The 17,574-nt window shown below is 35.3% G+C and overlaps 1 protein-coding gene across 1 annotated transcript; it reads right to left on the bottom strand.

Annotated features, from left to right (window-relative positions):
- Positions 1-2,570: 2,570 nt before the first annotated feature.
- On the bottom strand, positions 2,571-17,051 carry LOC132565730 (serine/threonine-protein kinase greatwall-like). The gene is made up of 13 exons (XM_060230469.1): positions 17,031-17,051; positions 15,209-15,270; positions 14,355-14,455; positions 13,010-13,101; positions 11,795-11,934; positions 10,354-10,442; positions 9,726-9,841; positions 6,733-8,463; positions 6,106-6,394; positions 5,514-5,627; positions 5,057-5,158; positions 3,946-4,056; positions 2,571-2,623 (listed from the first exon to the last, which is right to left on the bottom strand). The coding sequence occupies exons 1-13, from the start codon at positions 17,049-17,051 to the stop codon at positions 2,571-2,573; spliced, it is 3,021 nt and encodes a 1,006-aa protein (XP_060086452.1).
- Between the last annotated feature and the right edge of the window lie 523 nt (positions 17,052-17,574).

The following is a 17,574-nucleotide window of genomic DNA, read 5'->3' as shown; positions in this document are numbered from 1 at the left end:
AGTACACAGTAGCTTGGGATTACAAAGTCAAATCATACAGTAACATCAGTATACAGTTGATATTAATGATAGTACACAGTAGATACTGAAGCTTTATTAGTACAGGGTAATAACTAAAGCTTTACTGGCAGTATGACAAAATAAATACAGTAGCTTTATCTTAATGTAGCTTTATCCAACTGACTATTTAGGCTAGGAATTACAAGGTTCCACTATACAGTAACCATATCACACAGTAAATACAGTAGCTTTATCTGAATGTAGCTTTATCCAACTGACTATTTAGGCTAGGGATTACAAGGTTCCACCAAACAGTAACCATAGTACACAGCTAATACAGTAGCTTTATCTTAATGTAGCTTTATCCAACTGACTAGTTAGACTAGGGATTACAAGGTTCCACCAAACAGTAACCATAGTACATAGTAAATACAGTAGCTTTATCTTAATATAGCTTTATCCAGCTGACTATTTAGGCTAGGGATTACAAGGTTCCACTATACAGTAACCATATCACACAGTAAATACAGTAGCTTTATCTGAATGTAGCTTTATCCAACTGACTATTTAGGCTAGGGATTACAAGGTTCCACCAAACAGTAACCATAATACACAATAAATACAGTTACAAGGTTCCACCAAACAGTAACCATAGTACATAGTTAATACAGTAGCTTTATCTGAATGTAGCTTTATCCAACTGACTATTTAGGCTAGGGATTACAAGGGTTCCACCATACAGTAACCGTAGTAAATAGTATATACAGTAGCTTTATCTTAATGTAGCTTTATCCAACTGACTATTTAGGCTAGGAATTACAAGGTTCCACCAAACAGTAACCATATCACACAGTAAATACAGTAGCTTTATCTGAATGTAGCTTTATCCAACTGACTATTTAGGCTAGGGATTGCAAGGTTCCACCAAACAGTAACCATAGTACACAGCTAATACAGTAGCTTTATCTTAATGTAGCTTTATCCAACTGACTAGTTAGACTAGGGATTACAAGGTTCCACCAAACAGTAACCATAGTACATAGTAAATACAGTAGCTTTATCTTAATGTAGCTTTATCCAACTGACTAGTTAGACTAGGGATTACAAGGTTCCACCAAACAGTAACCATAGTACACAGTTAATACAGTAGCTTTATCTTAATGTAGCTTTATCCAACTGACTATTTAGGCTAGGGATTACAAGGTTCCATCATACAGTAACCATAGTACACAATAAATACAGTTACAAGGTTCCACCAAACAGTAACCATAGTACACAGTTAATACAGTAGCTTTATCTTAATGTAGCTTTATCCAACTGACTATTTAGGCTAGGGATTACAAGGTTCCATCATACAGTAACCATAGTACACAATAAATACAGTTACAAGGTTCCACCAAACAGTAACCATAGTACATAGTTAATACAGTAGCTTTATCTTAATGTAGCTTTATCCAACTGACTATTTAGGCTAGGGATTACATGGGTTCACAATACAGTAACCATAGTACACAGTAAATACAGTAGCTTTATCTTAATGTAGCTTTATCCAACTGACTATTTAGGCTAGGGATTACATGGGTTCACAATACAGTAACCATAGTACACAGTAAATACAGTAGCTTTATCTTAATGTAGCTTTATCCAACTGACTATTAAGGCTAGGGATTACAAGGTTCCATCAAACAGCAACCATAAAACAGAGTAAATACAGTAGCTTTATCTTAATGTAGCTTTATCCAACTGACTATTTAGGCTAGGGATTATAAGGGTTCTACCATACAGTAACCATAGTACATAGTTAATACAGTAGCTTTATCTGAATGTAACTTTATCCAATATTAGTGAATACGGTAAGTATGGTTGCTTTATCTGACTATAATTCTTTCTGATTGGCTAATAGGCTGGGAGTAACAAGGTTCCACCATACAATTGTACACAGAATACAAAAGCATTAAGTAATCTATGACTATTACACCTAGATATGACATGGATCTCTAACAACTATAACACAGAAAGTTAATAAGCAGCTATTATTAAACTAGCTCTATGCTAATCAAAGCTAGGGAGCACAGTTTCCACAATAATAGCAGCACACACTATAAATATAGCCTTACCTGACTTGGTCAGATGCTAAGTACCCGTGATACCATTTGAAGCAAGTATATATATATAGATACAATACTACATCACAGATAAAAGTTATACCAGGTAACCTAGTAATCATACATCACAGTCTTCTTCACCATCAACCCATCCAGGTCGATTCACAACAAAATGTCACACAATTTCAGTCATTTTCTTCTAGTGACAATTACTACAGCAAACAAACTTCCTCAAAAGTAAGACAGAGTGCTGCTGATTGGTGTACACAAAGATCACCATGACGCTTTGCCAATTGCTTGAAACATAGGTCAAGCCTCTTCTTTAAATACTCTTAGGAAAGCTTCTTGTTTGCAATATCCTTTGATATTTTGAAGAAAAGTTCTGTGGCACAACAAGCCCTGATCATCATCCTTATATCATTCTTCAGATGACGGAAGGCATGTTTATCCTAGATACCGTGGTGATCACAAGACAAAGTCCACGCCCGACACCAGTAGCTCCTGCATGTTGTTTTTAGCTGTACAATACAACAGATTAGAAAATGACAAAAATTTCATTCATCAACATCCATGGCAACAAGGAGGTAAGTTTCAATCACAAATTCAGAATTATATAACAAAGACTAATTATAAAACAGCAGGAGGCATGGCAACATTAAAATGTGATTTTCAAGAGTGGGAATCAGGGAACACTAAAGCTTTGTTAAGTTCTCATTATCTTGCTATCATTGTATAATATTTAATGTTTATATATGTCAGTCTCAAGTAGGTGGGTTGATCAGTGGGGTGTTGCGCGCTGGGTATGGATACCAGTGGGTATGCAGGGGGATGAAATAGAGTATAAAAATAAATTGTGGTAGTTTCAATCACAACATTCCCAATGTCCCCTGTTAAGTTTGGTAATTTATTGGCCGACTTGTTTCGCCTCTGTAAGTTAAGCTTCATCAGGACCAGATTGTCATTGAAACTACCTTGATGTGTTATATTTAACTTTATCTAGTAATTACTGATCTAAGCATGAAGGTCAAAGTAAGGGATTGACATTTAATGTTCTTTGTCCAGAATACTCAAGGCAGAAATTTTATCAGTCAAAATATTTTCTGAGGTATCTACATTTTACAAATGCAATAAAAACTGTGTGATATCATGTATCATTTGTTATACGATAAAGCAAGACCAATCAGAACGTGGCATTACTAAATCAAGCTTTTTATACTTCAAGTATTTCAATTAAGTCAAAATCTCTATTAGTCATTTTGGTCTAGTACTGATAGTTTTTAAAAGAAAAGTTGACAAGGAATTCAACAGAAATTATGACACAGTATTAACATCATTGTCATTTTTACATTTATCTGCCACTGTCCTTTAACTACAATACTAGACAGCCAATTTAATGATGGGACTATAACAGGTGACCTTGTATTGTGAAGCCACCATGCTTTTACCAGCCACTCCATGTTTTGCCACTCCATGTTTTGCCTGTTTCTATACTGAATTTGTTATATATATACAAGGATATCTAATTAAAACTTCCTAAAATATGAAGTATTTTCTAGCTATACTTATACAAGATGCCATTCTGGCAAATCTGTCATGAAACCCTCCCAAATATTATTGGATTTACAAGGTCTCATGACACTGACAACAATTATATTCAGAAAACACTTTATTGTAGAAATAAGTACTCCTTCGTGGTTATGACCTACTATATCTCTTAGTAATGGGACTAGTCAAAATTTTGGAAATGGTGTTCTGGACATGTCCGAGAAAAATCCTACAAAAATTACTGAACAAGTGAAAGCAATCATTTGTCCCTACACCTACACTCAGGTAATATTACCTTGAAAGTAGATAGTGTCTTCTTCATCGTCAGGCTGTGGTATAAATGGGGGAGTGATATCCAGCAGATTGTTCCAATCCACTTCAGCAAAGAATGGCATGGCCTTCACATCTTGAAATAAAAATCACTTAAAAAATTAGATACAAATATTTAAACCATCTGGTATGGTATAGTGTGTAATATTTGCAGGGATTTAATTTTCTTTTTATTTATGGTTAGTAAATAAAGTCCATTTTCAATACCTGGCAAACATTCCTACAGAAAATAAAAATTTCAGAAAATACCTGTTGAACCTGTTTACCAAGGCACTGCTTCATAGATATGTGCAAAACTTATATCTGAGAACTAGCTCAAACTGGGACAACTGCTAAATATTAGTTCTGTGAAATTGAATAGCTATATAGTACTACATACAGGTAGAGATTCACTGATGCTTCTTTGGAAAACCAAGTCTGCCCACTGGAAATTATATTTCAAGCTTATCTGCACGTGAAAAGTAGCAGACACATAAAAAAAAGTCTAGCTGTTTAATATTTCAAATTCAATATTTATTTATTATGTCCCTTTGATACAATATTTTATTTGATGGTTGAGTGGGACTCAAAGTTAGCTCCTAATTCCTATAATACAATTAAATTTGCTACAAGTAAGAAACATAAATCAGATCAAGTGATGATTGTGAATGAGGATAGGACATGATAGGACAGGAAACACTTCAGGACCCACATCCTTTTCCCTAAAAGAGCTTACGAAATAGATGTGTCAAATGCTCCAATATTTGAGCAGATCCTTATTGTACCTGCAATAATCTCTATTCATAACATAGTAGCACCCACAGTAATTTCTGGGACTCAAACATTTTCATCCTGACTCATGCTTTTCCTGTGGGACAAATATTGAGAATCCACTTTATCTCTTTGTAATTTGACACGTCCAAATTTGGAAAATGGTGCTCTGGGCTCATGAGAAAAATTGTTTAAAAAATTACTAACCCCTACATCAACAATTCAAATGCAGGTCTGACATAAATGTCTCATCTTATAAAAATATTAACAAGCTAATCAGAGAATTTAAGATATTGTTCAGACAAGATAAAGCAAGGAAATCATACCTTTAGCAGAGGGTCGAAGGTCAGGATCCATTGTTAGGAGCTCATCAATTACATTCTGGGCATTGTCAGACAAAGCTTCCTCTCCATCAGGCCATGGAATATCTACAAGAGCAATGAATGTCACACTACAGCTTGACAACAAGAAAAAATGTTTAATATTTGGCTACCAACTTCAAAAGTCATATTTAATCTTCTCACAACGAGTCTTGGAAGAATAATGGACCTGTAATAAAATTGCCCTTTCTTTTTATTGTATCAATTCAAGGAAACAGAAGTCTTATTAACAAGATAAAACTATTCAAATTGATATAAAAGGTAAGCTTGTAACTAACAGCTCAGAAGGTAAGCTTGTAACTAACAGCTCAGACATAGGACACATCAGTTAACTTTCCAAAGTCTAAAGGGAATTCAAGCTGGGCACAGTTACAAGTTTAGCTGTATCAACTTTTATGACTACCTCTGTTGAGTATGTTTTGGAAGACCAGATCTGGAGTCTGATCATTGAAGGGAGGCACACCAGTGAGAAATTCAAACAGACACACTCCAAGCGCCCACCAGTCAACAGCAGACCCTGTTTGAAATAGGAGAACATGTTTTAATTCAACAACTTTTTCTGATTTACGTATTGGTGATTGGACAACCTGAAGTTTCACTCTTGTAAGGACAGTTGTAAAATCAACTTTGAATTTTAGTGAAAAGTAGCTAAGCTCTTTTTGATAAACACAAATTTAATATCATCTTTTATCTAACAGTCAGATCCCTTGCAAGCTGACATCCTACATGCTAACAAGAGTGAGTAGCATGACTTGAAGTAACATGTTTCATAACTGTTGAAAAAAAATGTCAACTTTTTTTCTTTTCTATTTAATATAAACTGTCAAAATGCCAGTACACCAAAGTAATTAAATGTAAGGAATCTATTTATCCTAATACATACAGAAAAATAATTCTAAAGTTATTATTTTAAATATGTTTGCATAATGTAGATATTTTTACAACTATTATCTTTTTTACCTACCAATTTAACAGAGGACCTATCATTATCTTACCATGTGTTTTTTGTCCTAGAATTTCTGGAGCTAAATAGTCAGGGGTACCAAGTATACGTTCATCGTCTGTGTTAGGTTTCTGTCCCCTCCTCACACTCTTTGGTGTTTTAAAGGGAGTTTTCATGAGATTCCTTGCTGGTGTTCTGCTAAACCCTGGGGTGACTGAAGGAAACACTTGTTGTGATATTTGAGCCACAGGTGTCTCACACAAAGCTGGGGCAAAGTGGGCGTGTAGTGACTGTGTGGGTCTTGATGGACGATGAATGACTGGTGTCTGTAGGATAGGATCCTTAAAAGAGATATATATACAATTAGATAGATTTGAAGAAATACCCTTTAAAGGTGTATAATAAATATCTCCATCACTTCTTAATGAATATCAATCTGCATATGTCAAATAATTATTCATCCATGTAAAATTTAACAAGAGGCCTAGTGGTCTTGATGGTCACCTGATATAAGCAATATTGAATATCAAGGTTAAAGGGTTAGTAGCTTTCAAGTTTCAAAGAGATCACACCTAAGTCCATTGACTAAGTATATCTTCAACAAGAACGATACCCCCAGTCGTCCAAAGTTTTTAATTCCCGTATCAAATCTGTATGATGAGCTCCTACACATAAGTACCTTTTTGTAAGAAGATGGATCAGGGGTCTGTGGTATCAGACTCTGACTGGATGTAGAACTTGTACGCTTTGGACTTTGGAATCTTGTGGCTTTGGTAGGACTTCTTTTTGAAGGGGATGTACTGTCTGCTTCCATTGATGTACCAGAATCACTTGATGATGTATCAGACTCTCTGTCTTCATCGGTATCTGGTTCTTGGTCTAATCTGATCTCCTTGCTTGAAATGTTGTTAGGTGGTGAACACTTTTCAACAGAACGGTCCATACTTCTTAGCGAGTTACACACTATGCTAGACTCAACTCGTGAAATGTTCTCGGATTTTTCTGCCATTTCACATTTATCCTCTGTATTTGACATGCTGACATCTGGTGATGACTGTAGTAGGGCACTATCATCTCCTGTAGTTCTTTTCAGAGAACTGTTTTGATCCTGTCTAAGCTGTTCTAAACGAAGCTTGCCAGAAAGTCTTCGACAACAGGAAGATCTTGTTGGAACTCTTTCAGGTAAGTTTTTCTCTTTACATAAACTTGCACATGCATCTGACTTGATATTTTCTGATGTTAAATCAACAAAGTCGCGGTAATTGTCTGTGTTGTATTGCTTGTGACAGAGATTATAACTGTCTAACTCCCGGTTTAATTTCTCTGAATTACTCCTCTTGATACGATGCTCATCTCCATACAGTTTCATCAGGCAGATCTCTTGTGTGATGCCTGTACCATTGTACACTTTCTTTGTCAAAGGACTTCTAGCTACTAAGTCAAATTGTCTTTTCCTGTTTCGTCCTTCACTGCTACATCGTTTTTTTTCACTAGTATGCATATGGTCCATCTCTTCATCAGAATGATAGCTGTACACCCGTCTCTCGCGACTTCGTCCCGGAAATTGGCACAAATTTTTGGAATTATCATCACTTTCCTTTCTACTTTTATCACAGCTGGACCTTTTTCTAATTTCAGCACCTCTCTGTCGCGGTTCCTCATTTTCATCACTATCCTCAGAATATGATCCATGTCGCATAGAACGAAGATTTCTTGCTGCGTACGAGTTCCACACTGATTCGTTAGATCTATGCATCTGTGGAGTGTCATCCATTATGCTCTCCTGTCTTGATGGAGCTTTTAGATGACTGTCACAACCATCCTCCTCACAACAATTTCCTTCCCCATCATGACACTTTTTGTAGAAGACTGAATCTGAACTCTTATCGGATGACATTTCAATACTCATGCTGCTTTCGAAAATACTACTGGTATCTCCTTCCTCACTCACCACCCCTGTACTGTGAATACCTCTCAGAGCAAAACAACCTTCCCTTTGTATTTCACTGATTTTGAGATTTCTAAAATTTGACATTCTGCGTTTCTCAGCCATTGACATTATATTATGTGTGCTGAGAGTATCCTCACTGAACAGACTGGAACGGCGTGAAGATTCCCTGTAGAAGGAACTCCCTTCACTACCACTGTTGGACCAGTTTAATGAGTCTTGGAGGGTTGGTGTTAAGCTCATCACTGGTGGAGGATGAGATATCCCTGGTGATGACAAGCGTGCCTTGGTTGCCTGACTCACCAGGCGATCTCTAAGGGACATTGGTTTGGCACCATGTATATTTGGAGAGTTTGTGTTGAGGGACACTAGTGGACTTCGAGACATACTCTTACGTCTGGAGGCAGGAGTATCCATGAAGTCAACATTGGTTTGTGACTTCTTTTTGGCTGACAAAATATTCTGAAATAAATAGAACCGTGAATGAAAACGTGGACACAAAATTTGATATCGATGCTATTTTCATAAATATAACAGAAATTTTTGGTGCTAACTGTTGCTAGATTTGGGGCAAAGTCACAGCATCATTGAAATTATATCACGTCAATTACCTTTCTAAATGCATATTGTAAACTAACTTTCTTTTGCCGATTCAAACATTCATGAATTCTGATCCACCATTAAAAAGGTCAAAGTGCACTGTTATCATCAAAACCCAGTTGGGAGCACTATATTCTGTCCCTAATTTGGCCATGACAGGTGAGCTTGCTGTAGAAGACGTTGGATCAGTACTTTTGTTTACATCTTACTACCAGCATACGATACAATACCCAGAGGATGAAACTGGACTCATTTACTTTCAAACAGTTACTTAAAAGCTGAATTCAACTACAGATGTACCGTCTATGTAGATTCAGGATAAACTGCATATAAGGTTAACAGTCACTGTTACAACAGCTGTTCACTGTGAAAATTGTTGTTCATTATCTATGTTTTAATGCTGTGTTTTATCATGAAATTCAGGAAATTAAATCAGAGATGAAAGAAAGTTGGTACACAGCAGTCCACATGAGAGGTAATGGAGTAAAACTGAAGAATAGTAAATAACTAAAATCAATCAATCTCCAAGTATATAAATAAATCTTTCATTCTATGATACAATGCTTTAACCATAGTACATCCAAAAAATATTATCTGAAGTTGAAGTAAGATGAAGGACTAATGCTCACAGATATGCATGGACTTACATAGACATACCCTCACTCTCTGTCATTTTCATTCTGAATGTGGTAAAGTGTGATCTTTGACACTTTAACTTTAACCAATGACCACCAAATGAAGTGTAGAACTTCAGGTTATGATACCATATTGTGAAAATGAATAAATCTGTTAGGGGTTCATGAGATGTCTTGTGCACAAGCTTTCTATTCAAAAGTGGTCAAGGGTGACTGTTAACATTAACTGATGACTAACAGTGTAGAACTGGACAATGACAATGAGGTAAATGATGTGAACTAAATCTGTGGGAGTGGGGTGAGGGTTGGGGTAGGGGTGGGGTGGGTGTGGAGTGGGTGGTGCATGAGATATCTTGTTCACAAGCTTTGCACTAAGGATCTATGGGCAGGCACAAACACCAAGTGATATCTGTGTACTAACTCAATTAAACTGAGCATTAGACTTGGTAAGTGACCTTTAGACATCACTAGCATGTTTTCAACACTTACAAATCCAAGGTTACTCTTGAAGGAGAGAATCTGACCAGGTGTGCGGAAACAATCAATCCTATGACTGCTATAGGGAAGGGGAGTCTTTCCCTGTTCCAACTGCTGTTTACAGGACCCTAGGCAAGCAAACAACATGTTTACCACAATAAATTTAACATTCACATATTCTTGCAAATTGTGTATAACATCATCTATTTTATCAAGTACAATAATTTTATTAGTATTTACAATACTGTAATCCAGTTTTCTTTTGCCTTTTAATTGACAAAATTGTTTGGATTTAAAACTGAAACAATAATGATTTAAAATACAACCATCTACCAAATAACCCGAAACCATTTTATATCTAAATAACAAATGGCAACCATAAAAAAATCAAACCTTCACATGAAAACAGACTTGTTTTTCTCTTGTACATAAATATGTATATATAGCTCTTGTTTATTACTGTAAGTATAGTTGCTTACTAGAAAGTCCATAACTGTACAGATTGTGAAAAGTGTATCCCCCCAAAATCAATGTTGAACAGTACTTACACATGAAGGTCTGAGCTACAAGATTCAAGCTTTCTCAATTGTTTAACACTAAAAGAAAACTCCTGAAACAGTTTAGCTTAATTTGACCTTACCCACTTCAAACTGGATTTTTGATAATCCAAAGTCTGTCAGTTTGATATGGCCCTCTGGTGATATCAACATGTTGTCAGGCTTCAGGTCTCTGCAATTTAAAGGTATCAGTTGTAAGGCCTATCAGTTGCATTTTCTTACATTTGATTGCTCCTACAGTGTTCATGTCAAAAAGTCAGACACAACTTCAACTTGAACTCTGAAGCATGCTTAAAGTCTATAACAAATAATTTAGTTATCTTGTCTATTGAGAAGACATTTTAAAGAAAATTTGAAGCCAAAATGACTATTGGAGGGCAAATGTGTGTGTGCAACATAACTTAAAATGCCATGCGTATAAAAATACACGAGGCTTAACTGCCTTGATGGTCACCTGAGATAAGCAATATTGAAAAAAATGTGAGAACCAATTTGGTAATTGAAGCATCTTACTACACCTTGGTATTGAGAAAAAGATTTTTGAAATCTGAGTAATTTGACCTCTTTTGGCCCAATCGATCAGCCCCTTGCGGTCAGTCTGGGTCAATATGGGCATATCATCTAGCTATCATCCCTCGCTCATAATTCTAACCAAGTTTCAAATATTTCAAATGCAAATTCAACAAATTACAAAAACCTATTTTGCGTCTATAAACTACAGTAAATTTTACAACCTACCCAATGGGAAATGTGAGACACTGGGGCCATAAAATTCACAATTTTGGTAAAGCACCTAAAGATGCTGTCATCCGTGAAGAGCAATTGATTCTGCTATATGTGAGTCAATTTGACCCCATTTGGCTCCATCCTTCAGCCCCCGGGGGTCAGTCAGGGTCAATATGTGCATACCATAATTCACTGTTTTCTTATTCATTTTAGGTCAGGAAAGGTTTCTGAAAAATTTCATTGAAATTGTTCAGGAATTGTTTAAGAACGCACGGCACAGGACAAAGGTGATTGCAATAGGTCACCATGAGGCTTGTCTCAGGTGACCTAAAAATGCATATGAATAGCTGTTCTAGATCATGTTCAATAAAGACCTGATATGCACCATCCTCAGTTACTTCCCCTTAAATGTTATTACACAGATCAGTATTAGTGAAAAGCTTATATCTGCAGTAAAGCAATTTCTCTTCATTTTTTATGTATTGATATGTGTTGGAACATCTCTTGGTGATTTGGTAAAGGTGCATTGTGACCATTTAAGTGCTACCAGTGAGGGAGACCTGTGGAGAAGTTTATCTGTGCATGGCTTTTTTCCAGTCATTTGGGATTGGGCCTTTTATCTCTTTTAGTGGAAACAATGGTCAATTGTGAAGGACATTTTAGGATTAAGCCCCTGAAAAAAGCCTGCTTATATTCAGATCCACATTATCCCTTAAAAAAGCCTGCTGTAGAGTGGTACACTTGTGACGGATGCATGAGGAATGTTTACCTGTGAAGGAGGCCTCTAGGAGTATTTACCTGTGGACAATGCCTCTGGAGTGTAGATACTGGAGAGCTAACGTCACCTCTGCAGCATATATCAGTGCCATATCTTCATCAAAGAAACCATAGACTACCAGAAGGCTTTTAACATCGCCACCAATCATATACTCCATAATCTGAAAGCCAAAAGCATGTCAGTAAGGTTCCAAGACAATATATGTTGTTTGTGATATTGAACAATAACATCCAATAAATACTATATATGATTAATCCATTGCAGAAAAAAGAAATTATCTTGATTCTTATTCTTTGTTGGACTTATCGTCATGAAACAGTCATAAAGTAAAACATGTTTTTCAAATGTCAAAATTAAAAGAAAGATTTAAAAAACAAAGAAAACATGTAAATCTAGAAATTCAGTCCACACTTAGTGTTCAGGGAATGGTGACTTGTTTGAACTAAAACATTTATGGAGTATACAAACGAAATCCCCACTCCGTCCTATCTTGTGAGGTAAAGAAAACATGTAAATCTAGAAATTCAGTCCATACTTAGTGTTCAGGGAATGGTGACTTGTTTGAACTAAAAACATTTGTGGAGTATACAAGTGAAATCCCCACTCCGTCCTATCTTGTGAGGTAAAGAAAACATGTAAATCTATTCTTGTGAGGGAATGGTGACTTGAAAAAAAACATTTGTAATGAAATCCCCACTATCTTGTGAGGTAATGTAAATCAAAATCCATACTTAGTGTTCAGGGAATGGTGACTTGTTTTTATATTTGTGGAGTTAACTGTATACAAGTGAAATCCCCACTCTCTCCTATCTTGTGAGGTAAAGACAAAGAAGCTGATCAAAGCTGACTGTGATATGTGTTATCATCAACACATCACAGTCACTTAGATCTCTCCTGTATCTCCAATATAAAGGATGTAGGTTAAGTAGCTTTCAAGTGTCACAAAAAAAGACAGTGTGACAATGATAATAGTAGTAAGAAATAACATGGGGAGATGGGGGGGAGGGGGGAGGGGAGGGGTAACAATTTGGCTTTAAAACTATAATAGATTTCATTCCCTCTGTATAATATTGATTTGAAATTGGTGATCAGGATGCATTGGTAATGTGACAGAATAGAAAGGCAAAGGTAATACTATATGCCCCCATAAAATGGCAGGGACATTATAATGAAACTTATTAGATTTGACTCGAAATTTTCCGGCCCATGGAACTTGTCCAGACCACTTGTCATACCAGGAAGATATTCTGCTGACAATGGAGGGAGTAGAACAACTGGACAATGAAAGGACTCTTGGTTACTGCCATGGCATCCCTTTCAGCTAAAACTGCAACAAATACAAATATCCTTATAAATCTCTCTGTATTTTCTGAGTTTTCTTGTATTACTGTTAAATATTTTAACCTGAAATTTATCTTGTATACAATACATGTTTTGATTTGCAGTAACTTTTGCTACAAATATCAAACATACTGAATTCCATAACAAAACAAGAAAAAAATGTTAAAATCTTGTATTTTTATCACAAATAATGCAAAATTTTTAATATATAGACTATGATCAATAGTCTTATTGAAATGAAATATTGTCAAAAGCAAAAGGTACAACCAAAGCACTAACTTAAAATATACAGGCGTGTTTTGTGAAGTTGTGTTGAACATTTTTGAAGATGAAGCTCGGAAAAACCCTCAGATGGACAGACAGGCAGAGCCTAAATTAATATCCCCTACAAACACGTTTCGTGGGGTAAAACAAGGAGATGTAAATCAATAGTGTAATCCTGTATTTACAGCAAAAACAACATATTTGTTGCACAAATATATTTTTAAGACAGCTTAGGATACGTAATAAATGCAAAAATTGAGCAGAGATCAATGTATATGTATTATATGTCCCTGCAATAAATAAACTTTTTATAATGTACTATACTCGGGAATGATAACCCCAAGAATGGCATGTTCCTGCGTATAATGTGCACCCCCTTTTTGACACGACAGTTTTAGTTTGAAAAAGTGTGCACTATGCGCGGGAATTTACGGTAATAATGAAATGCATACAGGTGTATTTGGAAGAATATTCAGATAAAATAATGGAAGTTATTTCATTATACTCTAATATACATAGAAGTTAACATTATGGTTTATAATAATGGTACAATATCCACTCTGTAAGTATGCTTAGCCTGTACAAATATATACTGGTAAATAACATGTCTTGAGACTATAAACTAGGTGTTCAGGTGTGTCAAAGTGTTCACCCAGGTATATGTATGCCATGAAAGGTCAGCACCCACTGTAATTGATGTGTCTTCCAATTAACATGTTGGCCAGATATTGATTTATTACTTGTTCATCACAGCTGTTTTAGGTTTCACTTTTTTTTCATATCCTTCTAAAATTAGACATAAACATCTATGTTGAAACTCACCTGTAGCCAAATGCATTCTACTACAACCGTATAATGGTGAAATTGATTCAGGGTACTACCCAGGTGGTATATATATCAGTACTTGATATTGTTGCCAGTGACTTTTAATGTAAGTAATCATGGAAAAACGAGTCGTGTGGAAGTAACACTCACCTTGACCGACCATGTTTTTGTTTACCATGTCACATTTCTTCATAACTTTAATAGCATAATGCTTTTCAGGGTTGTCTTTCCTGTAGCCTAAAAAAACTTTACTGAAAAAGCAACATAAGACATGTCAAACTCAATTTGGAAATAAACTAAAACTAATTTTGCAATTGAAATATAAGTTACTTAATTTCTTTCTTAATCAATCTTCACTGTGTTCGATGTAAAGTCTACTGAGTACATGTTACTATTGTAGATCTTTATATAAATTATAACATAGTGTATCTTCATCAAAGGGCCTAATTTTATACCATCACATGAAGTTTTATAAGCCAAATGATTGATCATGATATCTTCTGTTGATTCAGTAACATGTAAGTAATGTTAAAACTAGCTGCAATATAATGCTCTTCTCTTTAGCTTGACTGGTTAACTGTTAGACTAGTAAGCCAGAAGTCTCAAATTCTAATCCTAGTGAAGGCATTGAAAGAAATAATGAACTCTGTTACACAAATCTTAGAGGATGCATTGAAATACAATTATGAATGTAATAGTGTCTTTTACACTGATGCCTATGTTTGTATAAGGGAACAATGCTTACAGCTTTACTTTTACAGGTATTACTTTAACCACTGGAAACTCAAGGACAAGTTATTTCCTGGAAAGGAAGTTATTTAACCCTGGCCACATTACACCTCTAAGCTATAGAGAACTTCCCTTTAGTACGCAATCTGTGCTGCATTTGAAGTCTAGCAGAAGCCCTGAAGTAAATTATAACCTCTGTTATGTGTACAAGTGTACCTGTTTATAGCTAAGTATTATTAAGATAGGGATATATTTTATCAATCACAAATTATTACCCAAAAGCTCCTCTGCTGATTGGCTTGACAAACACAAAGTCCTCTATACTCGTACTTGAATGCTGGAAGAAACGAAGAAACAACACTGAAAATTTGGAGATATAGAATCAATGTCTATAGCTATGATGTACTCCAAGAAAATGAACTGGCTAATCACTTTGCTTTTGTAAAATGACTAAATTCAATGTGATGGTGATCATGTTCCTTCAATACTGAAGGTGCCAGGTGCTGGTTTTATATACAGATGATATTTGATCTATTCTTTCAAAACTAGAGTACATCCATACATTATGATGGCAGCAGTGCAATTTGATATGGTGTTGGCTGAAGTTGGGAAGGAGATAGTTTCACCATAGTACGAGGAAAGAAAGTGAATTAGTAGGTGTCCTTGACTCACTGTATGTACTGTGTGTGTATACACACATATATCTGAATACATATATTGACTGTGTTCATTCAGCCTGGTTCTGGTGTCAGCTAGATTGAGAAGGTTTGTTGGCTGATTTGCATTTATATAAAACATGACATAATGAAAATAATTTGTTTGTCTGGAAAAATGGCCACTTAGTGAAAAGATTCTATCATAAATATTTATTTTAGTAACAGACATTTATTGACTTATTCAATTTGACATTGTCCAACAGGATTCTTTTTTCTTTTCAAATAGATTTTTTTGTCGTTTCAGGCCTCGAATTTATGGCTTTTTACTGGCTATTTGCAAGTAGAAATCCAAGAATTGCAAGTAGAAAAAATCAATTACTTGCTTTTTTCAGCATGTGGATTTATCAGGTGCAAACTGTGAGTGCCTGTCTATTCCTAACATTTCACAGAATTAAATTGTTTTGAGTTTTGATTTTCAAAGTGTAAATATTGGGACAAAGCAGATCTTCTATAATGTTGATATATATTGGATGAAGCAAAGTAATACATTATAAATCACAAAACAAAACATTATTTGAACAAGGAAATTTGCGATAATAGCAAGTAAAAAGTCATTTTAGCAAGTACAAATTTATGGCACTTGCTGTTTTCAGCAAGTGACAAAAAATGTTAAATTCAAGGCCTGAATATATGTAACATAAACAAAACATTTTATTAATGACTCATTCTTTAGAAAATGCATATGTATGTATTCTTGATAAATGGTACAAAAACAGACATTATAAAAAAATACTGTGACTTTTAATTCTAACTTGATTTGTCTCTGTAAAATTTTATTTCTAATGAAATGTGTCCTGCATTCACTAATCATTGTGCTTATTATCATCACTGCATTTCTTCATTTTTCCATAAAGATATAATGTATACGTAACGTGAAATTATATCAGTTTTTGCACATATACATAAAACAACTTGATGACCAGTTTACACATTAAAGTCTCCTTTGAGTATATGTGTACGCGTGTTGTAAATGATCATGAGAGTGATCTCATGCAGTGGCTTCATCATTGACACTCCCTTATTTGACGAATTGTCTTGTCAGGGGTACTAAAATGTTCAGTTTGTGCTGTAAAATCGGAATTTAATCCGTTCAATGTACTGCATTTCATCCCCTGTCTATGTGACGTTAAATCATCAGCGGACACGACTTCTCGTTTGCTTTGAGCGTCTCTTTGCTTGCAGCAAACTTACAGATTGCCTACAGGGTCTCTCTAGGCTTGCTGATCTCTTAAAATTCACAACACAATCGACATCTAAACGAAACAACAGGTGTCGTTGTCATTCCGTCTTTTGCACGCCATCAACAATTTAAAAACTAATATTGGTTGATTACATATGTAACGTCAAAAACAAATGCAACACGAGAAACTAAACTACTTACCGATTTTGGATCAACCGCCATTTTTAGTGTTTACGAACGAGTTTGAAAAGTCTGACATGGGCAACAACTCTGTTGTATACATTAAGCGGGCACCTGCGCCAAATTTCCTACTTTTAAACAGTTTTTAAAAATCAGTTATGGAAGGAGAAATCCATTGACGAAAATTCTCTCGACTTATAATCTTCCAAAACAAGGGAAAAAAAGAAAGAATGTCATAAATGAGACTTTCAAAACAGCACTTGCAACAACAGTAAGTAACACGCACACCATACCCCCACCCCTTCCCACACATACAACTATCTGTCCGTAAGGACCCTACATTAAAAATATACAAGTACAGAAGGTACAAGGAAAATTAGACCAGATCCTTTATCGACGATTCCCGAGATATAAGTCTTAACATCGGTTCAATGAAATATGATAATAATGATAATGGAAACAAATAATAACGATAAAACATATATATTTCTGTTCAAAATATGACGAACAAATCTTTTCATTTACCTGCTTGAGAGTTATAGTATTTAAGGTTTCAAATGATGAG

This window comes from Ylistrum balloti, unplaced genomic scaffold (assembly GCF_031769215.1).
Source record: "Ylistrum balloti isolate Yb309-2 unplaced genomic scaffold, AGI_CSIRO_Ybal_v1 Utg369730, whole genome shotgun sequence".
NCBI classification, from domain to species: domain Eukaryota; kingdom Metazoa; phylum Mollusca; class Bivalvia; order Pectinida; family Pectinidae; genus Ylistrum; species Ylistrum balloti.
This window is presented reverse-complemented; position numbering and strand designations above follow the sequence as displayed.